This window comes from Dipodomys ordii, unplaced genomic scaffold (genome assembly GCF_000151885.1).
Source record: "Dipodomys ordii isolate 6190 unplaced genomic scaffold, Dord_2.0 Scaffold102, whole genome shotgun sequence".
Lineage (NCBI taxonomy): Eukaryota > Metazoa > Chordata > Mammalia > Rodentia > Heteromyidae > Dipodomys > Dipodomys ordii.
The window spans coordinates 920776-948079 of NW_012267318.1; the positions used below are offsets into that span (position 1 = coordinate 920776).

At 38.5% G+C, this 27304-nt stretch overlaps 1 protein-coding gene across 1 annotated transcript in view; it reads right to left on the reverse strand.

Moving 5' to 3' along the window:
- Positions 1-1513: 1513 nt before the first annotated feature.
- The window catches only part of Usp12 (ubiquitin specific peptidase 12), a 43942-nt gene continuing 18151 nt past the window's right edge, over positions 1514-27304 (reverse strand). The window contains exons 2-7 of the mRNA XM_013027320.1: positions 18215-18444; positions 13253-13329; positions 13055-13138; positions 6625-6822; positions 5705-5783; positions 1514-4641 (exon numbers count right to left, since the gene is read on the reverse strand). Coding sequence (XP_012882774.1) covers positions 4540-4641; positions 5705-5783; positions 6625-6822; positions 13055-13138; positions 13253-13329; positions 18215-18427 — 753 coding nt within the window. The 5' untranslated portion in view covers positions 18428-18444 and the 3' untranslated portion in view covers positions 1514-4539. The remainder of the gene's footprint in view (positions 4642-5704; positions 5784-6624; positions 6823-13054; positions 13139-13252; positions 13330-18214; positions 18445-27304) is intronic.

Here is a 27304-nt window from a genome sequence, read left to right on the forward strand (position 1 = left end):
GCTTTCAAGAGTAATGTAGTCTTTGAGTGTTACAGACTAACATAAACATCAGTACTGAGAATAGGGGGCTTGCTGGAGAAGGAAGGGTGGTCTACAGGTAATGGTGACATGAGTAACTCCAAGTTAAAAACTGGCTTCCAGGCAACTAGGGGCACATTTTACTAGAGCAATTAGTATACTGCATCCTGTAAGATATTAACTGCCCCATAGTGGATGGTGCTAAATGTAAACATCAAACCTCGGGTGATTTCAAAAGGTATGCTCCTTGTCAGTCTTTTTTTTTTTTTTTTTTTTGTCGTCGGTCATGGGGCTTGAACTCTGGGCCTGGGCGCTGTCCCTCAGCTCTTCAGCTCAAGGCGAGCGCTCTACCACTTGAGCTACAGCGCCACTTCCGGTTTTCTGGTGGTTTATTGGAGATAGGAGTCTCACGGTCCCCGGGCTGGCTTTGAACCGCGATCCTCAGATCTCAGCCTCCTAAGTAGCTAGGATTACAGGCGTGAGCCACCAGCGCCCAGCTTCCTTGTCAGTCTTGAGTTGGCTGAAGTGGCTGAGTGGAGGAAATCAGGTCACTTGGGGATGTGTGCCTTTGACACACATCCAGTGTGTCACACATCCAGGACACAGGAATCCTTCATGTTTCCTGGCTGCCATCTGGTGAACAGCTCCTCTGCTCTTAGAGCTCCTCCTCTAAAAGCTCCACTGTTGGCCTGCTGTGTTGCCTCTCCATAGGTCTAAAAGGAATGGAGCCAAGAGAACACAGACTGTAACTCTGAAAACATAGCCCCAAAGAAATTATTTCCTCTTTTTTTGTTGTTTGTCATGGGTTTTGAACTCTGGGCCTGGGCGCTGTCCCTCAGCTCTTCAGCTCAAGGCTAGTGATCTACCACTTGAGTCACTGCGCCACTTCCAGTTTTCTGAGTGGTTTAATGGAGATAAGAGTCTCACAGCCTTTCCTGCCTGGGCTGGCTTTGAACTGGCTTTGAACTGCGATCCTCAGATCTCAGCCTCCTGAGTAGCAGGATTATAGGCGTGAGCCACAGGCGCTCAGCTTATTTCCTCTTTTTTGTGCTAATTAAATGCAGACACATAAAGAACATTGTCTTACACACATATGATGTTGTTCTATAGTAAAATCTCTGCATATTCAAATAATTTAGCCAGAAGCTGGTGTCTCACACCTGTAACCTGAGCTACTCAGGAGGCTAAGGTCTGAGGATCCTGGCCTAAAGTCAGCCAGGCAGAAAAGTGAATGAAACTCTTATCTCCAATTAACTACCAAGAAGTGGAAGAAGTAGAGTGTAGAGTTTTGGCATAGTAGCTTTGAGAAGAAGCAAAAAGAAAGAAAAAAGTTAGGAAGAAGGGAGAAGAAGAAAGCTCAGGGGTAGCACCCGGGACAAGCACAAAAAGAAAAAAGAATAATGCATACAAAAATGTAGCAACACAATAGTTAAAATCTATACTTCTAATTTGCAAATGTTTTAAGCAAAAAGGTGAAAAAAATACATAAAGCACACAAGCACAAATAAACCAACTTTAATAGATATTATTTCGTATTTATATAGCGCCTTCTTCAAGAATCTTAAATGCTTTACAGACATTACCTCTAATTGATCCCCACAACAACCCTGTGAGGTAGGTATTACTCCCATTTTACAAGACAGGGAGACTGAAGCACAGAGAGGTTAAGTGACTTGCCCAAGGTCACACAGTTAAGTTCACTGAAGAGCCAGGACTCAAGCGCCTTAGCCTCCCAGCTCCCAGCCAAATACCTCATGAGAGAATCTTCAATGAAAAGTATCTTTAAAGAAAGTGTCAAGAGTAGTATGTTATGAAAATGAAGCCTTTCTGCCACCAAGGAAAGAAAAAAAAACAAAACCCTATACTGATGGTTGAGGCCACAAGACCCATAGAGAACATTTCCTTTCTTCCCTTTCCTAAAGCCTCCTGACCCCTGTCAAATAATCTACAGGTAAAATTTCCAAGACAGAAGCCATGTGACTTAGAAGCAGGACATAATTATTTTTAGAATATTTACTTTTAGTTAACGATAATTCATAGAAACTCTTATTCCAATATACAAAATATGGGACCGCTATCCCAACAAACATGTACATAGTTATACAGCAATCAGCCTCATTTACAACCTGAACCTGCCACTCACTTGATCACAGCCCAACCCAGGGAATGCTCTCTGTGTGGGCCACTGATCTTACTTACTATATACCTGTATATTCCCACCCCACCCCCCCTAACCCCAACCCTGTATGTTTTAAAACTATACTGAGTTTCTGATAAAATTCAAAGTGTTTTACTTAGATCCACCATCACTAAGAGTAAAAAGTCAATTTAAAACCATCACCCCATTGTCCCCTCCCCTGATGAGTCTTACTGTGAAACAGTGTGGGCGAGCACAGGGCAAACACCATGGAACTCCATACCAATGCTAGGTAGAACCTGCCCCAATATGACATCTAACTTGGTCTTTTCTGAATGATTTTTTAAAATGCAAAAATGTACAAATAAACACAACACAGTATTTCTATCCTGTACCTTTATGCCAATGACTTCATCTATGTTTCTTACACATGTCACAGCCTGACTCTGCCTCTCTTTACCTTTTTGCTCTGCATGTACAGCTGCAGGGACACAGCTCGAAACTATGAGACATCTGCTTCAGGCCAAGCAAGTCACTGCCCCCACTCCCCACGTTCTTGGTTGTGATTCTCTTGTTATGAGTCAATGCTGCTGGGAGATCAGGCAAGCCGTGTATGATTTGTACAAAACAACTCCAGCCAGGGCGAGGCTTAAGAACTCTCTTTTAAGAAGAAATTGGTTGAAATATCATAATTTTCTCCCAGGACATCTGGCTAAGCAGCCCAATGAGCTAGTGACCCTGTTAAAGATCTGGTTATAGAACAAATAGGTGAAGTCATTTCCTGAGCTAAAAGATACAGATAATAAATGTTAATAATAGCAGCACAAAAAACACATTCTTTTTGTTTTCCATAGTACGTAGTTTTAGCAAAATACCTTTAGAGAATTAACAAAAAAAGAATTACTGCAAAAAGTCTGATAGGATACCTGATTGCTACTTTTTAAAAAATGATTTTTCAGTTACTTTCTATGAGTTACACTTGGCCACAGTCAGACCACTTTACTGGTGCACAAGAAAATGTCAACTACAATGCTTTACATGTGTCTCTCATTACATATATTATTTCTTCAAATCCTCAACAAAATAAAGTCCTAAACATGAATTGCAATTTCTCAACACCCTTCTGTTTTGGATGTCTGGTCTACTTCATCAAAATGTTATCTTCAAAAGGCTTTTAGCTACTACCTGGGCTGTAAGGGTTATGATGTATACATGACTTCTTTTCCAAGGTAAAATGTAAAGACATTTGAAATAATATAACTGCAATGACATTAATTTTCCAAGCATGGTTCAACTTGAACATTAGAGTACTTAAGAATTCTAAAGATGGTATGCTACCACTGTACCAGAATTTCTTTTATCATTCCAACAATTACAGGGAATTTTAATTTTTTTTCATTTTACTGAAATTAAAGCTGAATAAAAATATCTGAATTTTTAAACTATGATATGACAAAAGAAATACTACTTAGCCAGAGATATCAGTTCCTCCTGAAAAAACAATATTTACCTCCTCTCATTGCAATTTTTTTCATGGTTATCTTAGTGATTTCAGATAGAATTAAAAATCTACCTTAAAAAGAGAAACAAAACAAAAGGACCACTTAAGCCAACGAAACTACTAAAAATATGCTAAAATTTACTGACAAAATCATGGGCACTTCATACAATACTTAGACTCTACCAGTTTTAAGTAAAATAAATAAGGAAAAAATTATAATTACAAAGCCAGTCTTTCCCCTTGGGGAAACAAAAAGCCACTTTTGACCAATTGTTCCCTACATATACATATACTGTATATTATTATAAGCTTCTTCAGAGAAGCAAAACATATTTGTCTTCCTGACACTGGATTCTAGTATTTGTTAGTTGTGTGTGTGTGTGTGTGTTTTAAAACATCAGGAAGGCAACTGTAAGTGTTGGGCCCAAAAGTACTTCTGGTTTATGCTTGAAAAGACCACTGAATATGCCTTTATACATACTGAACACGGGCAACATATATGCAGTGTGTTCGGCATCATCTCCTTCCATTGTCAATCAACTAGCACAGATTCCAATTCGTTTTACTGCCCTCCCAAGGAATTCAAATCATTATTGGTGCAATTAATAAAGAGAAAATGCGTGCCAATAACAAGAGGAGCTGGTATCTGATTTCATTTCCTTGAATGGAACTGCACAGACAGCATGATACCTGAGCAAATAAATCAACTACCATGATAGGAAGGGCTCCTTAATCCATAGTCTTTGCTTTATTGTGTGCAAAGTGTGCTACTGCCCCCTGAGCTTCCTGCATGTCTCTTTTCACGAGAAATCAGTGCTTGATCCTTTCCATAATAACCAGAGAAGAAATGAGGCAGGAAGTATCTCTTCATCACGGTTCTCCCTCAGTCCCGAGACTGATAGAAAAGGATGTAACCAGACTCAGAGTTCTTTGAGATATCTGATGTCAACCCGTAGAATTCTTCAATAGCTTGTGCATCTATTTTCTGTGGGGCAAAATTTAAATATTAGTACACTATCAAGCTCTGGTCATCAAAATGACTTAAACAGATTGACAATATCAGGTACTGGCAAGCATGAAACAAACAATTTCCTACATGGTTGATGGGAATGTGAATGGTATAGTTACTTTGGAAAAATGATGAACAACACTTCCAAAGCCAAGTGTACAACCCCCCTTGATCCAGCAATCCTACCTAGAGGTGTAGGTTGAACCATATGAAACATACTGTCAATTATTTGAACCTGCAAGAAGGACTATTTCCAGTGGTCTAACCTAATGTACATTCAAGAAAAGTGAGGGCATATATCCAACGAAAGACTTGCACAATGATAATTAAGCATTTTTGCTTATTAGAGTAAAGATACTGACAAAACCCAAATTCTCACTATTTAATTTTATTAAACAGAAAATTACAAAGCAATGAAAAAGAACTACTGCAACTATTACTGGCAACAATGGGAATAAATCATATATTGTACTAATGAGTAAAAATGCACCAATGAGTCACATACAAAAGGCAACTGTATGAGTCTATTTATAATCAAACACAGACAAAATTTCTCATAGTGCTAAAAAAAAGTCAAAATAGCAGGTTTCAAGAGATGGAGTGCTAACCAAGGAAGAGGAGGGAGGGAGGCCACTTGAATACTGAAGACACCTGGCTGATTATAAGTGTGTGTGTGTGTTTTGTGGGGATGCACACATGTACACATGAATACTCATGTAATTAAAATCTCAAGTTCTGAACAAGACTTCTATACCAAAGGTATACTTAACAGCTCAGCTTTTTAAAATGAGGAAGGCCTTTAAACAACAATAATTGTTTTCTTGAAAGTTTTCCCTTGTTTCTTTCCTCCAGGTTTGTGAAGAAAAAGCAGAAATCTGATTATAATCTAAAGACCCCCTCAGACATATCAAATACTTACCATTAGTCATATATGAATGAGAAAAAAAAGAAAAACATTTTTAAAAAATGAAGTCATATAACAGTGAACACAAAAGGGCAAATAGACACACAGCTTTAGCAAAATTAAGAAACCACTTACTTCTACAATGTCATCATCGAACAACAACCAAAAATCATGACTCTTAACTATTGCGATATAATGGCCACGATTGGGACCACTGAAACAAAAGAAGAAAAAGTACAGTTAATACTGTATTTTTAAATACATCACTTTCATGCTTTAAATTCCATCTTCTATTATAACATAAAAAAATATCCCTTACCTGGCATTCCCCCCAGAAGTTAAAACTACTCTAATTTGAATGGCACTCAATTTTAATATCAAATAATCAGTACACATTCCCAAAGTTAAGGGGAAAGAAAAGAACACAGCTTTAAAAGGAGGAAATTCCAGGCAGTCAGTAAAAGCTGTATGCTCCCACTACACGTTTTCATTACACGATGGTTTTATTGTCTGAATTTACTTTACAAATTTACATACACACATATACATATCCTGGCCAGGTGCCAGTGGCTCACACCTGTAATCCTGACTATTCAGGAAGCTGACACCTGAGGATTGAAGTTCAAAGTTAACCCAGGGCAAGAAAGTCTGTGAGATTCTCATCTCCAATTAACTATCTATAAAAGCCAAAAGTGGAGCTGTGTCTCAAGTGGTAGAGCGCTAGCCTTAACCAAAAAAGCTAAGGGATAAGTACCCAGGCCTTGAGTTCAAGCTCCAGGACTGGCACCCCAATAATAATAATAATAATAATTATAGTAAAAGGATACATTCCCTGGTATAGTGGCATAGGCCTATAGTTTTAAATACTTGAGAGGTCAAGGCAGGAAGATTATGAGCTACAAAGTGAGTTCCAGACCAGCCTGGTTACATGGTTTTTGAAGCCTAGTTTCAAAAACAAACCAATTTTTAAAAAAAAGCTCTCTATTGGAATCACTCATGAGCACACTGTACACTACTCTGAATATTCACTAGGATGTCCCTGGTGCCACAATTACCTTCCACAGTGAACCACAACAGCAACAAGGTCATACATTCTGTCAGGATTGGTTGCATCTCCAGAAGTGTTAAATAGACGGAGTTCTAAAGGAAAAACTACCCGGTATGAAAGTTTCGTATATCGATGAAGTTGATCCATGTACTTAAATCTCTTCAGGTGGAGAGCTAGAATCATGGGCAGTTTCTTAACTTTCATCCTATTAAAAATAAAGATGAAAACAAAATTTCATCCACTGTGTCCGTCAAAGAACGATTTATCTTAAGATAGCCAATAAACAGCTAATTAATGGTCAGCTTTTTTAAAAAATAGCCCGGCACTGCCCAGTTTTGCATATTTCTCATCTGCATTGCTCTATTATTTTTATAAGGGCAAAACAACATATAAAATCTAATATAAACATATTAAATCTACCACCTCACCACCAAGTCATATAATCTGACACAGAACTCAATAGGGCTCTCCAAAACAGATGAATGGCACCAGGCCTTTGTCAAATGTTCTGCAAACACAGATCCCCTTTTCTAATAGGACCAAAGAGATGTGATAATCACAAAGTAGTGGAAGAAAAAAATGGGTTCCTTAAATAAGCAGCCAATTCCTCTGGAAGTCAAAAAATGGAGACTGAGCCGGGCGCCAGTGGCTTATGCCTGTAATCCTAACTACTCAGGAGGCTGAGATCTGAGGATTGCAGTTCAAAGCCAGCCTGGACAGGAAAGTCTGTGAAACTCTTATCTCCAATTAACCACCAGAAAACTGGAAGTAGTGCTGTGGCTCAAGTGATAAAGCACTAGTCTTGAGCTGAAGAGCTGAGGGACAGCATCCAGGCCCCACAACAACAACAAAAAAGACAAACACATTTGCTTTACCAACCTGTATAGCACAAGGGCAGATTAACAATGGAGGACTGAAAGAAGTATCAAAGACCATTCAGCTAAGGTTGTTTGCCAGGGATAACAAATATGAATGGAGGCTCAAAAACGAACAAAGTATTTTGGAAATTTAGGAGTTTGGTTTTTACCTGTGAAACATGGGCTGCCCTTTATATTCTAATAATCTTTCTTTTTTAAAAATTTTATTTATTTACTTATTTTGTTGGTTGTGGGGCCTGAATTCTGGGTGCTGTCCCTCAGCTCTTCAGCTCAAGGCTAGCACTCTACCATTTGAGCCACAGTGCCACTTTGGGCATTTTCTGCTTATGTGGTACTGAGGAATTGAACACCCAGGGCCTCATGCATGCGAGGCAAGCACTCTACCACTGAGCCGCCATCCCAGCCCTCTAGTAATCTTTCCTAAGACTCTTGCTTCCATTATGGGCTTGTTCTACCATAAGGGCTGGGGAATCATGTACATCATTTCACAAACTCACTTCATAATATGTCAAGGTTCTACGGTGTGTACACACACAAAAAACAAAATGTCAGATGATGTTTTCTTCATTTATAATTTGAACTACTGACAAATACAAATGCTCTTCTTTGTTTTTATTCCTCTACAGGCATTCTGCCTGGTGCATGATACATGCCAAATGCTGCAAAACTGAATTGAATGTAGGTTCAATGGAGCAAAACTTTCCATAATTGTGGGGGGGGGGGGTGGAAAGAAGGAAGTCATTGCCTCTAATGATAGGGAAAAACACTTCAATAGTAATATATTAAATCTCCGTTCTTATTCATTTTAATGGGCTGCTTAATATTCTTGAAATGCTTATCATGCAACTAATCTGGGCTTTGACAAAGCGTAGTCAAAACAGAAGTAAACATTCAATCCTTGAAGCAATCTAACAATATAAATTGACAGTCCTAATGGTCTGTTTTAGTAATTCCATTTCTTGAATATCAATTAAATATAACATTTCAAATATAGCAAGAGAGAAACCTACTTCTAGAATTACTTTATGTAGTGAAGACTCCTTACTAGTCAAATAGAAAATGTTTAAATAAATTATAAAACAAACTTCGGATAATACTGATTAAAGTTTCTAGTTAGTATATTTAAGTTAAAGGAAGTATGGATATAAAAATATAATAATCCATCATATCAGTGACTAAACTGACACAGAGTTGCTACAATATACTCTTTAAAGAACAACCAAGTATCCTTTTGAAAACTCTCAATGGAGTGTGAACAATACTGATGGTAAAATGATTGTCCTGATATTATCTAAATGATAATGCAAGAAATATGATGTTTGATCAGCAACACATGAAGACAAGGAAGACTACTTTGCTGAGATCCTCCTTAGAGGTAAACACTCATCTACCACAGAGAAATCAAACACTCATGGGCATAAACATGAGATTGTCAAACACATTTTGTTTTGTTTTTTGGTTCGGTCGTGAGGCCTGAACTCTAGGCCTGGGCACTGTCCCTCAGCTCTTCAGCTCAAGGCTAGCGCTCTACTACTTGACCCACAGCGCCACTTCCGGCTTTTTTCTTTTTGCTTATATGATGCTGAGGAATGGAACCCAGGGCCTTATGCATGCAAGGCAAGCACTCTACCACTGAGCCACCTTCCCAGCCCCTGTCAAACACATATTTTAAACGTATATTTTAAAGATATATGAGACTAGCTCATAACAAAATGCTCTGGCACAGGGAGAAAAAAAATGTTTAGATGACTTTATAAAGATGCATGCCAAGAATGTGAAATTAATTATTTTGTAGCAGGAGAAAGTGAGAGAGAGGTTATTTTCAGCTCATACCTACAGTCCGACTGCTCAAGAGGTAGAGTTCTGACAACTGCATCTCAAAGCTAGTCCAGGCTTCTGTGAGATTCTTACCTCCAATTAGCCAGGAAAAAAAGAAAGCCAGAAGTGAACTGTGAGCCAACTGGCTGAGTGCCCGCCGTAAGGGAAAAAAGAGAGCTAAGTTCAAGCCCCAGCACAGGCCACACAAAAAAATGTAATTTTCTGCTCAAAACGCCCAATTCCACAGTACAACAAGGATTGTATAGGCTTCTTGTTTTCCTTCCATTCAAACTTTGTGTGGAGGTAAGCTGTATCACTGTCATTTTTTGTAAAAAGTTGTTTTAAAATGAGCTAATTATGCATGCATCAGGCCCTGGGTTCCATTCCCAAGACCACAAAACAAAACAAAAAGACATTGCAGTTTCAATTAAATATTTATTTAAAAAAATCTTCTTTAAACTGTCTTATAATTTTTATAAACTGTCTTATAATTTTTAGGGGGAAGGCTGGTGTCTGGGTTTGAACTTAGGACCTAGTGCCTATTTAGCCTGCTTTCTCAAGAAGCACTCTATCCTTGACCCCCTACCTCCTCCAGTCCAGCTTTCTTGCAGATGACAATTTCCTGGAGGAAGTTGAGCTGTGGCTCAAGTAAAAAAGCTAAGGAACAGCACCCAGAGCCTGATTTCAAGCCTCTGTTCGTTCTCCGCCCCCCCCCATCTTTCCTGGAATTTCTGCCTAGGCTGGCTTTGAACCCTAATTCTAGATCTCAGCCTCCCGAGTAACTAGGATTACAGGTATAAGCCACCAGCATGCAGTTCAGAAAACATTTTTAAACTAAGTTTTCCTTTTTTTTTTTGCAGAGCTGAGGACTGAACTCAGGGCCTTGCACTTGCCAGGCAAGTGCTCATCCACTGAACTAAATCTCCAACTCCAATTCCTATTCTTTAAAAAATAAACTATGCTAAGCAAAGTGGATACTAGCTTGCAAGCTCTGGAACAATGCACTGAATATTCATAAGCACATAGGAACTTATTAGCATCCTTAGCAGTCCTAATCACCCAGACATACAATTTTCTAAGGACTGAATCCATGTTCTTCTTTTTTCTTTTTCTTCTGCCAGTCCTGGAGCTTGAACTCAGGGCCTGGGCACTGTCTCTGGGCTTCTTTTGCTCAAGGCCAGCATTCTACCACTTGACCCACAGCTCCACTTCCAGCTTTTTCTGTTTATGTGGTACTGAGGAATCGAACCCAGAGAGCTTCATGAGCACTCTACCTCTAAGCCACATTCCCAGGGTTCATGTTCTTTTGAACCAAGATGTCCAATAGATTAATTGTAGCACACATAAAATGGGCCTGCTACAACTGTGTGGGAAGGCCATGAAGGTGACTGAGTAGGATGTAAGCAAGAAGATTAGAGAACTCCATCTCCAGCATATGTCAAAACAATCAAGCATGGTGGCTCACACTTGTAATTCTAGCTGTTTGAGAGATGGACATCAGGAAGATAGTGGATTCATGGTCAGCCCAGGGGAAAAGTTTGTGAGACACCCCCATGACAACCAATAGCTGGCTAGAGTGGCATGTTCTTGCTACACAAGTTCAATATCAGAGAGATAGTAATTCCAGGCCAGCCCAAGCAAAGAAAAAAAACAAAAAACAAAAGACCCACACCCTGTGGGGGTGAGGGGGGAGAGAATGGGAAGGGATGGGAGGGGGAAACAAAGGAGGTGGCTACAATGCTTGATAAGAAATGTACTCATTATCTTGCCTATGTAATTGTAACTCCTCTGTACAGTATTTTCACAATTAAAAAAAAAAAAAGACCCACACCCTCAACAAAAACAAGGCTGAGTGCATGTCTCTGTCATCCCAGTTATAGTAGAAAATGTAAATGGGAAATTATGATACAGGTTGGCCTATGCAAAAAGTGAGAGCTATTTAAAAATAATACCCAGAGCAAAAAGGGCTAAAGATACCTCCTTGTGCACAAACTTAACAGTACACTTTATGCTGAACACCTGGTTTCTTTCCAGAAGCCTGGGATTTGGTGTAGGCTATTCAGAGGGTACCTCTGTGATTGGGCACTGAGTTTATATTGTCACTTTCCATGATGCCACTATACTACAGGAATTAAGTATCTGTGTGACTTTGCTGGAAGAGTCAACTCTTGGAAGTTTGCCTTGATTTGGGCTTGCTGACTGTGCTGTTTCTTTTCCTTGTAATAACTCTTAGTTGTGTGCCTGGCTGCAGACTACCAGTCCTTCTAGGAAATCACTGAACCAGACATGCTCAAACACACTGGCACATGATTATGTGCTACTTAACAGGAGACCACAGCACCACTTCTGAAAGAAGCATTTCTTTCTTTTTTTTTTTTGAGTCCGGTCGTGGGCCTGAACTCTGGGCCTGGGCGCTATCCCTCAGCTCTTCAGCTCAAGGCTAGCACTCTACCACTTGAGCCACAGCACCACTTCCGGCTTTTTTCTTTTTGCTTATGTGGTCCTGAGGAATCGAACCCAGAGCCTTATGCATGCAAGGCAAGCACTCTACCACTGAGCCACCTTCCCAGCCCCTGCAAGAAGCATTTCTGAGTCTAGTCATAAGAAAATATAAAACAAACTCAAGTAACAGAATCACTAAAGTGAGATTTTCCCTAGTTATGATCAGTAAAGTCAAGGAAAGACTGAGGAACTCTTCCAAATTTACAAGACATAAACACTAAATGTGACATGGATGTGTTTCTGGACTGGGCCTTGCTCCTAAAAAGGAACTGATGAGACTGTTTTGTGATAGGAGAATGAGATCCAAGGGAACAGCGGCATGTCACCATCACTGTCCTTACTTGGATGGACACAGGAACAGGAAAACTTCCTTGTTGAAAAGAAACACTGACTAGCCGGGCGCTGGTGGCTCACGCCTGTAATCCTAGCTACTCAGGAGGCTGAGATCTGAGGATCACGGTTCAAAGTCATCCCAGGCAGGAAAGACCGTGAGACTCCTATCTCTAATAAACCACCAGAAAACCGGAAGTGGCGCTGTAGCTCAAGTGGTAGAGCACTCGCCTTGAGCTGAAGAGCTGAGGGACAGCACCCAGGCCCAGAGTTCAAGCCCCACGACCAACAAAAAAAAAAAAAAAACACTGACTAACATTTCTAGGGATGGGTTATCATATTAAAAATGTACTTTCAAAATGGTCAAAGGTAAAAGAGCATTCCTGACGATGTTCACAAAACTTTTCTCTGAGTTTGAGACTGTTGCAAAACAAAAAGTAACACAATGATGATAGTTAGTAGGTAGTGGTGATTTCATTTCTTGACACCCAAGCCAGTCTTTACAACATAGAAGGACACATGATAATTTCCTATGTAAGAACAGCAGGGACTGGGATAGGATAAAGGACCCTTTTTCACTTACTCCTCCCCTCACTAACAAAGAAAAGTCTCTAAGTCACTAGGAAAGATTTAAATAAAGCCAAACATTTCATCTGTACTCATTTATGATGATTACGTGATCTGCAGAAAAATCATCTCAGGGTACAGAGTTGTTTTATTTATTTATTTATTTTTAAATAAAAAGCACTGGGTAATGCTGCTACTTAACAAGCCTCAACTTTGTTGGTGATGAAACTAGAAAGTGTTACTCGGTGTAAAATTTCACAGATCATGTTCAGCTAGAAAAGCCTATCTCTTACCTCCATGACTAAAGACACTCTAACAAATTCTGAAGGGTTACTAACTCACCGTTTGTGTGCTTCCTGCTTGCTGCGACACTCTTCACAGTAATATTTATATTCACTGCAGAGTGTTTCTGTGTTGCTAAAACCTCTGTGCAAAATTCAAAACACAATTATTATGTATTACCAGAAAAATCATGTATTCATTTAAAATATTCAAAGTCAAAGGTAATCATTAAGTTTCAAGGCAGATAATGTTGCATACCTTAAACAGTGAGTAATTGATGTGTTTTGTTCCACATCAACAGAAAGATCTAAAAAATCTTCATCTTTGCTGCTTATCTGTAAAAATAAGAGAATTATATTTAATTTCTGTAAATATTAGAAACATGGTTTACAGATGTCAGAATTAAATGCATTCTATCAGTAATACACAAGCAACTATTCTTCCTCAAGAGCAAAAGTTTGACTTGATTACCTAAAAGGACATTGAATAGATGTTCATAATACAAATATAAGACACCAATGTAAACATCTGACTGTTTCACTGGTAAAGGTAGTATTATACAAGAACTTGTACATAAACTAAGGCTGAACTTGAATGAGAAGGCTTGACAAAGGACCTCATACCTGTTTTACCACTTAGGAAAATAGTTCCCTGGGGACCACCAAGAGGCAGCTGAGCTAATGAGAGTGAAAGAGGATGGATATTGTCAAAATAAATTGTTGACCTCACAAAAATAGAACAATTCAACCTCCTGAAATTGCATTAGGAAGGGGGGAAGGATGAGGGAGAGTGATAGAGCATAGGTTGGAATACACTGCATACATGTATGGAAATACCACAATAAAATCTCCCTCTTGGCCAGCTAATGGATGATAATTAAAAAAAAACAATAATTTAGCCCCAAATGCCAAATTAATATCTTTATAACCTACCTATATCTCTCCTAAAGCATCTAATATAAACTTTTCATTTACAAGAAAATCTTATTTTGGGCTGGGAAGATGGCTCAGTGGTGGAGTGCTTGCCTTGTATGCATGAGACCCTGGGTTCGATTCCTCAGCACCACATAAGCAAAAAAGAAAAAAAAGCCAGAAGTGGCATTGTGGCTCAAGTGGTAGAGCGCCAGCCTTGAGCTGAGGAGCTGAGGGACAGCGCCCAGGCCTAGAGTCCAGGCCCCATGATCGGACACAGAAAAAAAATAAAACAAGTAAATCTTATTTTTAAAAAGTAGTTATTACTTGCTTATTTGAACTGCAATAGGACAGAACTTGAGGCAGAAATCTCCCTAGCTGTTTAGTGGTCTGTTCCCAGGGTGAGTATGCAACAGGAGACATGACATGCATGACTTGTTCCCCTGTGCCTCTCAGCACACTGACTACACAGTTCATAAATGCTGTTCTGTTTCAATATTGCATCACTTATAAGCTCAGCACCACAAAGCAGTGACAGATTATAAGGTTGTACACATCTAGACAAGTAAGAATAAACAGGAATACTGTACAGACTGTATATTACAGACAAATGAAGGGGTTTTGAGTGACTGACAGCTTCATTTCTACATTAACTTAGTTCTAACTTCGAACAGAAACTCTCACAAAGGTGAGGTTCCACCACAATACCATCTGGGTCCCAAAAATTCCAGTGAAAAAGATGGAGAAAGAAAACAATTTGGAGACAGTTAAGAGATTATGATATATTTAAAGAAAACATAATTAGCACAAGTTAGCAGGGAATTTGATAGGGTGACAAGGATCATTAGGGCAGAGGTAGCTACAATCAGATCAGAGTGACTTACGTGTAGGATAAATAGAAGAAAAAATGGCCTGCTGGGTCAAGCATGATGGCTCATGCCTATAATTCTAGCTTTCAGAAGAGGCTGAGCTAGTAGAGTGATCTTGTCTCAAAACAAAACAAAAGGGCCAGGGGCTATTTTTTTTTTTTTTTTTAGCTATTCCGGAGGCTAAGATCTGAAGATCATGGTTCAAAGACATCCCAGGCAGGAAAGTCTTTTATAAGACTCTTAGCTCCAATTAACCACCAGAAAACTGGAAGTGGTAGAGTAGCTGTAAGCAGCTGCCTGAGTTGCTGTTTGAATTTATACTTGTGTGGTATCAGGTAATCACAAAGTAAAGCAAGGTTTCACTTTAAAAAGTGGTTGTGAGGGCTGGGAAGGTGACTCAGTGGTAGCGCACTTGCCTTGCATGCATGAGGCCCTGGGTTCGATTTCTCAGCACCACATAAGCAGGAAAAAAAAAAAAGCTGGAAGTGGTGCAGTAGCTCAAGTGGTAGATTGCTAGTCTTGAGCTGAAGAGCTCAGGGGCAGCACCCAGGCCAGAGTTCAGGCCCCACAACCAGACCCAAAAACAAAACAAAACAAAGTGGTTGTGATAGAAATGGAGGTGGCTCAAGCAGTAGAGCACTAGGTTGGAACAAATGAAACTTAGGGACAGCACTCAGGCTCTGAGTTCAAGTCCCAGGACCAAGACACACACAAAGTGGTTTTGAACATGTCTGATTGCCATTGGGCTAATAATAAATATCCTCCTGTCACATCATACCCAGTTTATCAGAAGCCAAGTCTAAAACTCAGGAAGACATCTAAACTGGATACAGACTTGGATTCATCAGTACATGTGACAATAAAAATGGAACACAATCCTCCTGATGAATAATGATGCAACACATACAATGAGACCCCAGTGAACACCACAACTAAAAAATGGAAAAAGGAAACTGAAAGAATGAGACTGAAAAGGAACTCTGGAAGGAACCTTCAGAGAATAGAGATCAGTACAAGAGTGGGTTGCAGAAACAAGATTCCTCAAATACAAGCTCTAGATTTCTAGGAAGCCCACCTCTCACCTTCCCAGCACTCCCATTCCCAGCTGACTTGTGTGACATTACTGTGTTGGGACTATTGGTTGGCAGTCTTTACTACCCAGTCAGCATCTTGAGGTCAGACTTAGGTCTTAATCACATTTTATCACCCTCTTCTCATCTTGCACCTGGCATAGTTGGTTCTTAAACATTTGTATCATACTAAAAACTAAATGATACATATTCACACTGGAAAGTACTAGGTCCTATCCCCCTAGCTTACTTTGATAAAGACATAGCACTATCATATTTACTCAAACTGTATGATAATGTCTTAGACTTAAATATTCTCAAATCATGCTTAATTCTTGGGAACATACCTGAAAATACAGACTACAGAAGGATTTAGAGAAAAATAGCTGGAAAGATCAGTATCCTTCCAAGTTACATTTATAAATATTCCAACACTTTAGGGCAAGGATGACTGATATCACTTTCTCCTTTTAAAGTGTTGTATCTTGCTAGGTGCTGGTGGCTCATACCTATAATCCTAGCTACTCAGGAGGCTGAGATCTAAGAATTGTGGTTTGAAGCCAGCCTGGGTAGGAAACTGTGAAGCTCTTATTCTCAACTAAGCACCAAAAAGCTGGAAGTGGAGCTGTGGCTCAAGTGATAGAGCACTAGCCTTGAGGAAAAAACAAAACAAACTCAGGGACAGTGACCAAGGTTTGGATTTAAGCCCCAGGACCAGCACATACATATGTGCATGTGCACACACAGAAAGTTCTATCTCTATACAATCTTGTAGCCACTGGTAAGATTTAAGACTTAAAAGCCTTTTGGTACCTCGACTGTCCCTAGTCTTCCTTACTAATTTCATATATTACCGACTATACTACTCTTTCCCTCTCCCCCTTTCCCTCTTTCACCCTTTTATCTTTCTCCCTCCCCAACCTCACCACCTCTCATAGGGATTTGAACTCAGGGCTCTATACTTGCTGCTGGGCAGGTACTTTACCACTCGAACTATGATGCCAGTCCAGCATTTCTCAATGTTAAGCAAATTCAAATATTTTGTTTTAATGAAGAATTTTAAAGCACACATATTCTGTTTATCTTCTAACAAATCAAGTTCCATTATAATAACAATAAGAAACTGTCAAATTCCCTGGTTACACTTACTATTCTAATGTAATATATTGCTATAATAACTTGGCAATACATTTCTTAAAGTTTGGAATTTACTTGTAATATTGTTCCTTAAAGGCTTCTATTAAAATAATAATTGGAGTTGGTTCAACTAAAGACAGGCTCAGCTCAATTCCTGACATCACTGTCCAACAGAGACAGTAACTGATGGTTGGGACAAAGACACCCTTACTCTAACCAAAACATCACCACAGACTATGCAGTCCACTCAAGCATTCAGATATCCTGCTTTTATTTGATCTCATTTTACTTAGGAAGGGAATTCTATTTATTTACGAGTACTGTTTCCTCCAGTAATAAATTTCCTACACTATGTAAGATTATACTAGTGACAGTGATCATTAATTGGATGTGAGACACTGTGATTTTTTTAGAATGTGTCACTCATATATGTGCAGTGATGTCTCAATAAACAATGTTAGCATTTTATGTATAAACTACACTGTGTACTACTATTGCTGGCTAGTGTATTCCTTCTACAGGAAAAGTTCACTGTGTACGTGGGCTAGCAGCAGCCTTGCACACGTCATATTTACCACAACTCCTGACTACTTCAAGAGTCATGGCAAGTGACTGACCCAGACTATCCGGTTTCTGTTTCACAATGAGAGTATCACCTAACACTTTTCTTAGTATGTACCCTTGTCCATAAAGACATGTGTAGCTATTCCTACCTGATCTGTAAGTTTCTATGCACTCACATAAAAAACACAGTTCTTAACAACATAGTTCTTTGTCTTTCTAAACTGAAATAAAAGCAGAGTTCCAATTCAGTCAAGTTTCCTTCTATCATAGAAAGCATTCACTGTCAAACACAGTACATAAAAATACAGATACATTCCTCTTTCAACTGAAGAGTCCATCTATAACTTTTCTATCATATGATTTAAATTTTTTTTTTCCAGTCATGGGGCCTGAACTCTGGGTCTGGGTGCTGTCCCTCAGCTCTTCAGCTCAAGGCTAGCGCTCTACCACTTGAACCACAGTGACACTTCTGGCTTTTTTCTTTTTTGCTTATGTGGTGCTGAGGAATCGAACCCAGGGCCTCATGCATGCAAGGCAAGTACTCTACCACTGAGCCACCTTCCCAGCCCATGATTTAAATTTTTAATGATGTCCCATGCCCTCATCTTCAAAAAACAACTTTTAACAGAATGAATTTTTTTTCTACACACAATTTTATGGTATACTTACAGTTTCACAAGTAAGACATCTGGTTTCATTAGTTAATGTTCCCTGAAAAATCTCGTGAACCCACGTTGGGTCTGGTGTGCTGTTGTTATTTTCACTGTCAATATTACCATTAGGTAAGCGGCCATTTTGTTTTTCTTGCTTTCTCTCTTCTTGTAAGATATCAGCAATTGTGTTTAGTAGGTAATTTAAGAATTCATGGGCATCTTGTTGCATGTAGTTGTCAAAAAGCTCTAAAAATACAAATGGAGCATTAGAGAATTACTTCAGAACACAAATTTGAAAACAACAATACAAACAATATTTTACAAGAACTAAAAGTATTAATATTTATTATTATCTATAGTATATAAGAAATGAGTGACTTTCACATCTAAAATTTATGACTTAATTGGAGGAAATAAAAGTTAATGATGAATACAAAGCTTTAAGAAATACTAACTGATCCACAAGAATAAATACCTGTCCTCACACATTTATATGGTAATGGAGAGACAAGAAGTAACTACTTTTTATTGTATTTATTGTCCCACAAATATTTCAACATGGTAAGCTTTCAAGGAGAAGCTGCATAGCCACTTGCCTAAGGTCTTAAGCCAACTGGTAAAGAAGCAATTTATTAAAAGTAAATTACTGGGCTATGTGTGCATTCCAGAGTTCATTTAGTAGGTGAGGGGCGAGGTCTGGAACCTGTGTGGTCAAGAATGATCCATGTAAGCCATATAATCTCTAACATCCACTCCATCTATGAAATTATAAAATGTCATGAGTGTTCATTGCAGTTATACAAATGATGGGCTATAAAGCAAACACTGACTGTGCTAATATCAAACATTGGCTTTGGTGTAACATGCATATCACAGGAGTCTAAAAACTTTAGAGGCTTTGGTGTAACATGCATAGCACAGGAGTCTAAGAACTTTAGAGGCTTTGGCGTAACATGCATATCACAGGAGTCTAAAAACTTTAGAGGCCCATCTCATTTTCCTCTTAACTATGTGACACTGTTATTAACCTTATATTACAATAGGAAATGGGATCAGGGAAGGCTAAAGATATCTGCCTAGAAAGGGAGAGGTCAATCAAACAGGCAAGTGCCTCCACTTGCCTAATGTTAATCCTACTAACCAAGAAAACATTATTCAACAATCACAAAAACCTATGCATTATTCAATGAACCGCAAGGAGAAAAATCATCAACTTTTTTTGTGTTTGTTTAGGTGCCAGTCCTGGGTCCTGAACTCGGCCTGAGCACTGTCCCTTAGCTCAAGGCTGGGCCTCTACCACTTGAGCCACAGCTCTACTTCCAGCCTTTTGTAAGTCCTCTCTGGAATTGCTTTGAATCTCAACCCTCAGATCTCAACCTCCTGAGTAGCTAGCGCCCAACTTGTCTATGCACATTTAATAAGTTCAAGAAAGGCTCATTTCTTCCTCTAAAGACAAATGCATAAAAATTTAGAAGAAAATTTAAAGTGTTTCTAAGAAAAAGAATTAGAAATTACATGTTAGAAGAGGTACGGATGACTTCATTAGTTTCTATGTTCCAAATAATTTTTAAGACTTAAAAAGAAAAACAGTAACAGTAAAACCTGGAAAGTATTATGATTTTCAGTAATTCAAAGAAAGTAGGTTTCAGACTTGAAATGAATAATTTATAGAAAAAAATTCAAAAAACTAAGAAATATAAGAATGTTCAACCCTATACTAGAAAAGGTTTTGAGCATTCTGAGTAGAAAGGCCCAATTCCCAGGATATTTAAATTTAAAAAAACAAACAAAACTAGAAAAAGAAACACCAAAAAACTAGCAAATGAAAATAACAAATAATTCATCATAAATAAAGGAAAAATATTATGACAATGTAAACAAAAAAGACCCCACTCATCATTCTACTCATCACTTTGACAAAACAAAAATGACTTAGTGCCTAGTGCTGACTTAACTGTGGAGAAATGAGCCACAATAGCTGTAACTGTGAATGACCTGGCATGTGTTAGAAGAACAATTTCGGTATCAGCTTTGAAGACCACGTAACCTAGTTTTCTTAAGACAGCAATGCCAGGTAAACTATCTGTGTCATGTATTGAAATAAATCTGTATAACATGGTTCATTCATAAAAGCAAAAGTCTAAAAATATTTTATAAACAGAATGGCTTAAGCTATAATTTCATTATGGAACACTCAACAGAAATAGTTCCACATGAACTAATAAGGCAAATTTCTTAAGATACTGAGTGAGGCAAAGATGCTAAACATGTACGTGTAATAGATCCCACTTATAAAACATAATGACCAAAATGCCACATAAAATGTAACTATAGTTTTCTATTTGGACATTATTTATTAAAATGCAGAGAAAGGCTTCGTAGACCAAGATATTCTTCTCAGGAGAAGAACAAAGGGCTGGAAGGGCATATAGCATCTAGAGGAACTTTCAGTTCATATAGAGATTTTGCTGTAAGAATATGTGCATTTTGCCAGGCACTGGTGGCTCATGCCTGTAATCCTAGCTACTCAGGAGGCTGAGATCTAAGGATCAAGGTTCAAAGCCAGCCCGGGCAGGAAAGTCCACGAGACTTTTTTTTTTTGGGGGTCCGATCGTGGGGCCTGAACTCTGGGCCTGGGCACTGTTCCTCAGCTCTTCAGCTCAAGGCTAACGCTCTACCACTTGAGTCACAGCACCACTTCCAGCTTTCTTTTTGCTTATGTGGTGCTGAGGAATCGAACCCAGGGCCTCATGCATGCAAGGCAAGCGCTCTACCACTGAGCCACCTTCCCAACCCTCCATGAGACTCTTATCTCCAATAAATCACCAGAAAACAGGAAGTAGAACTGTGGCTCAAGTGGTAGAGTGCTAGCCTTGAGCTGAAGAGCTGAGGGACATCGCCTAGGTCTAGAGTTCATATGTGTATTTTTTAAAGATTCTTTTTAAGACACATTCTCATATCACTTGTGGCTATTTCTTTCATTCATTCATTCATTCATTGATTAACTGCTTGCTTGACTGGTACTGGGATTTGAACTCAGAGCCCTGAATTAGCCTGGCTGGTACTCTACCACTTGAGCTCTGCTATTCAGACATTTAACAATAAAAAAAAAAAAAAACTTTCCACACACAACGCCTTCTTCCCTCCTCTCCATCATGACCTGCTGCATGTCTTCATATCTTCCCATGCTTTAAAAACTATTCCTGCATTGTATCTAGTCTGCTCCATTTCCATATCTCAATCAATTCAACTCTCTTTACTTAGACTACTAAAAAGGCTCCTGCATTTTCCATTTCACAAGGAAAATACACCAGCAGCTTGATTTGTAGTGCTTGAATCTTTCTACCTAAGGAATTTCCTTGACTTCCCTTGCATTTTGTATTTTACATTGAATATCCCAGGCCCATTATTTATTTTCACATACCCAAATTCACTCCGCAGATTTGTATTTCAAATCAATACAATAATAATCCAACTAGAGTCACTCTTCATTTCCCTTCTCTCAGTTTAGCCTAAAGGATTCCAATAGCCTAAACTCCCAATGTTATGTTCAAGAATACTAAAAACCATTCTAAGAGTTACCTTAGCGTATGTGGATTTAACATCTAATTATCTTTAACTTGGTAGACTCTATGTCCACTAGTTTATGTGCATGACGGACAGCAGATTCCCACTGTCCCCCAATGCCCATTTACTGGTCACAACAGAAGTCACTGAAGCTCCCCACGATACTGTGGGCAGTCTGTAACTCTGCAATCCTGTTGGTGGTCCACTTCACCTGAGATCAGGTCCATTCCAAAACATGGATCATGGAAAAGACAGGGGAAGGAAGAGGAAAGGGAGAAAAAGGCAAAGCAGAAAATGGATTGGAAAAGTCGTGGGGGAACCTAAAGAGAATGAAGACTCCAAAAACATTTTAGAAGAACAGCGGTGGACTTAAGACTTGGAGATGACTGATTTACTACAGCAGACAGTATTGTGCTGGCTTACTGCCAAAATCTCAAATAATTATTTTTCTGTTAAAATTATTTTGGCACATATGCATTTAAAAATAACTGCTTTTGTAAAGCAAAACATGTAATTTTTTTGAGATCTGCAATTTTTTGAGTGTTCTTTTATCAAAGAACAATGGCTTCAGATCCACAGAAATACTTGAACTGAATTGAATCTCTGGAAACGTGATGTAAACCAGAATGTCAAGTATTTCAATAATTCAAAGTCCACTATCAGTAAATATATTACACTCATATGCTGGACCCATTAAGTAACAGAAATCAGAGAACTACAGTTTTAAAAATACCAATGAGGCCACATACATATATTAAAGTAACATCAATGAGATGACCTCAGAACAATCTCTGTGAATTGTATTACATTTAATTATATCATTGGGTTTCTTACTGTTTGGTTTCTACTCTACTAAGTAACAGTGAAAAAGATGGATTTCAAAATGTTTCTGCTAAGTTAAATAAATGCATTCATTCATTCACTCATTCAATAACTATTCAGTAAGCATCTACTTTGTGCCAGGAATTGCATTATGTGCTTAGAATACAATGGTAACCAAATACAAATAGGTTCCCTCCATCATGGAACTGACAATTTAATAGAAGAGATAGACAGGGGGCTGGGAAGGTGGCTCAGTGGTAGAGTGCTTGCCTTGCATGCATGAGGCCCTGGGTTCAATTCCTCAGCACCACATAAGCAAAAAAGAAAAAAGCCGGAAGTGGTGCTGTGGCTCAAGTGGTAGAGCGCTAGCCTTGAGCTGAAGAGCTGAGGGACAGCGCCCAGGCCAAGAGTTCAGGCTCCACGATCGGACCCCCCCCCAAAAAAAAAGATAGACAATTTCAATATTAAATAAGTGCTTGATTCAGCTGTAATATTAATTCAAAACAATGAAAACTAAGTCTCTGATTATAAAATGATATTTGTTATAATGCAGAAATAGCTATAGCTTTTATAATACAAAAACATTTCCTGTGCTTTTTTTGGGAAAAGAGACTGGCTGGAATACAAATAATTACTTCCTCAAATTAAATAGGTGTTATTTGTAAACAACTAATATTTAATTATTTGAGGAAGACTAAGACCCAATACATATATTTAATTTTTATTTACATGTATAATTAAAATCAAACACACATTTGATATTACATCTCTCCACATCCCCTAAAATCCTGCTCTATACATGCAGGTTCCTTAAGGAACTAGGACTCTTCTTAGCTCTTCCACTGCTATATCCCTATCTTATGCTGTATCCTATATATTAGATGTGCTTGACATTTTTTGAATGAATGGATGAAAAAAACAAACCTAGAATAGGAGTTGAAAGAGCTAAGATGATACAAGAAAAGTATAAGGGGCTGCCCAAAATAACTTGAACCACATGTATCACCAAGATTCAGTGAGCACACTGCCACAGTTATTAGATGATACGGCTCATAAGCTTGTCTTAAATGTGTCTTAAGTTGTCCGGTTGTGTTTTATTTCTGTACATTGTTTATATTTATTTATCGATTTGTTTGAATTATTTCTTCCAACATAAAAACAAAGCCTCGAGGAAGAAGCTTTGAACAGATGCATTGAATTCATACCTCTCTGTGTCTCTGTGTCTGCAGCTATGCTGCCCATGCCTACCCAAATCCAAGTAGAGGGATCTTCCACAAATGCAGGTCAGGATCTATCACCAATCTGCTCAGAACCCTCTGACGGCTTCCCCTGGATTTCAGGTCTCTGCCTTTCTCTAGCCTTATCATCACTGAACTCTACTTTCTCACAGTTAACTTCAAATACTACAACTGCACTTCCTTTGTGCTTCTAACGAGTTTACCTTAGGTTTTCAAGAGGCTTGCTTCTTACTTCCCTCTCTACAGGCCCCTCATCAGTGAGCTGATCAACCACCTACATCTACACTGGCCACTCCTTTCTCTATGTCTCATCACTGCTTCCTTTTTCTTCCTAGCAATGGCACACTGTATCACAGAGCTGTTGACTGTCTTCCCTAACCATGGTCCGGTCCTTGGAAGGCTTATTTCTATATCCCCAGTGCCTAGACAATGTCTAGTACACAACAGAAAATATATAACCATTAATCAGTGCAAACAATAGCCTGGTATCCATACGATCACTGAACATAACAAATGTGTTGTCACATTGTATGTGGGAACACCATACAATGGATTTATGCTATGGTTATGTAGTGTATCAATTTGAAAAAATGGCTGGACGCCAGTGACTCACTCTTGTAATACTAGATAGTCCAAAGACTGCGATCTGAGGAGCAAGGTTTGAAGCCAGCTTGGGTAGCAAAGTCCAAGAGACTCTAATCTCCAATTAACCATATCAAGAAAGCCAAAAGTAGAAGGTATGGATTAAGTAGTAGAGTGCTGCACCTAAGTCCTGAGTTCAAACCCCAAGACTAGCACAAAAGACACATGATAGCCAGGCACCGGTGGCTCATGCCTATAATCCTAGCTACTCCTGGAGGCTGAGACAAGAGGATCGTGGTTCAAATCCAGCCCAGGCAAGAAAGTCCTGAAACTCTTATCTGCAATAAACCACTCAGAAAACCAGAAGTGGTGCTGTGGCTCAAGTGGTAGAGTACTACCACTTGAGTTGAGGGACAGTGCTCAGGCCCAGAGTTCAAGCCCCACTACTGACAAAAAAAATATAAAAGGATACATAAGATAAATAGATAAATAAGTAAATAAATGTTCTTTAATGACTAGAACAAAATTAAAATTGGTTCTTTCTAAAAAACTATTAAAAAGATTAGTAGTATATAAAGTATTAGTAGTTACACTAATCTGGTAGTAATATCTATCGCAAATAAACAGAGGTTTTTAACACAGTATGGACAGAAAAATGACTTACAGAAAGAACTCTCCACAGTCAGAATTAATGGAAATACTGAAATTAGAAACATACTTTCCAAAGACTTAAACAAAATATAAGAAAAAAAGACATGGAATGATAATAGTTTTATTTGTATGTACTTCTGTAAACAATTTTCAAGGAAAAATCTGAAAGCCCAAAGCACATTAATTCATTTTAAAAAATTTCAAAATGTCAGCAATATAAAAAATAAAATTAAAAAAAAACAAAAAACATTTTTCTACTGAGTGTTACTTTTAAAAGAAATAAAACTCCAGAGAAATAGGCTTTGAATATTTGTTGTGGAATCAGTCTCAAAAAAATTACTTAAGAAGTACATTGTGTTACCATTTTACTTTGTCTAAATACAAGAAAGTAGAGAACACTGAACTATTAAGAGTAATTAACACATGAAAATATACCATGTTTTGATAAGCAAACCTACAATACTCAAAGTAAATTTAACTAATGAATTTTCAAAGCAGAGTAACTTGGGGAGATAGCTCTGTGGTAGAGTACTACCATGGCATGCACAAAGCCCTGAGTTCTATCCCCAGAACTACAAATGAAATTAAAAAACAAACAAAAAGACACAGGGTAATTTTAATTACATTCAGTGTAAATCAATTTATCTTTAAATGCATTTTAAAAAACACTGTAGGGCTGGGAAGGTGGCTCAGTGGCAAAGTGCTTGTCTTGCATGCATGAGGCCCTGGGTTCAATTCCTCAGCACCACATAAGCAGAAAAGGCCAGAAGTGGAGCTGTGGCTCAAGTGGTAGAGTGCTAGCCTTGAGCTGAAGAGCTGAGGGACAACGCCCAGGCCCAGAGTTCAGGCCCCCGGACCAAAAAAAATTAAAAAATTAAAAAAACTAAAGACATATTGAATAAAATGGAAAATGTGTATTCTGTATATACATACTTCTGATGGTAAACATTTCTAAAACACAGAGTCATCAAGATAAGATGATGTGTTTAATTATCATACACATAAATTTTCCACCAAGATAAATCTTTTAAAAGGTTCTATCAGTGCAAACAAACATAAAGAGTATGAAAAGCTGTAAGTCTTGAGTAACTTAATCCGAATTCTAAAGGTTGCATTTGGTTTTATTAAGAACAATAAGCTGAGAATGTACAAGTTTATCTCTCATTGGGAAGAAAATGTGCTTCTGTAATGAACAATTAACTATTCTACATTCATAATGGGGAAAATAAACTTGTCTTTAACATGTGTACCAGATTCAAGAATAGCCTATAGTCCTGGCATGCTATCTTTCAAGGTCTTTTTTATATTTCGGGAACTAGGTGTGGTCCAAGCTTACCACACATGAAAACAACGTAACTATCCTAACAGCAGGGTTACACATAACTGTATTTAATAACCAATTTAAAGACTTCTCAAATTATATCTCTGTGGGCACTTTTCTATTTAGCAGCTAACAATTCAAACTGAAAATACAATTACCATTTTATTTCTATAGTTATTGATTTTACATCAAATAATTCTTTTGCATCAAATAAAATACAATATCCCATATACTACCCTAAATGCCATTTGATTTTGGGGACAGCATACCATAAGAGACAGAAGGCTTGAAGAAGGTTATCAAAGAGAAGGCTAAACACCAGTGTGTTACTTTCTCTCTATGACAGCCTCCCTTAACTGTCCCATGGAAAATAAGGCAATGTCTAACTTACAGGCCTGCTGTAAAAATTAAAAGTACTTCAAACAGGGCACTGGTGGCTCACACCTGTAATCCTAGCTACTCGTGAAGCTGAGATCTGAGGATCATGGTTCCAAGCCAGCCCAGGCAGAAAGTCTGTGAGACTCTTATCTTAAGTAAACTACTCAGAAAAAGCTGAAAGTATCACTGTGGCTCAAGTGGTAGAGCTCTAGCCTTGAGCACAGAGGCTCAGGAATAGCACCCAGAGTTGAGGGGGAGAAAAAAAGTACTTCAAAAGAAAAAGTGACACAAAGTATAGTCCCAGCTACTTGGAAAGAATGAAGTTTGAGACTGGCCAGAGCAAAAAACAGTAAAACTCTTATCACATTATCTCTGCTACATTAAATTTGGGTGGGAGACTGGCCATAGACAAAAGCTTGATAATTTACCTGAAGAATATCTCAAGCAAAAAAGGGGTTGGGGATTTGACTTCTGGCAAGCAGAAGATACTGAGTTCAAACCCCAGTACTATCTACCTCCCCAAGAAAGAGGCGTGGGATGGGAGGCT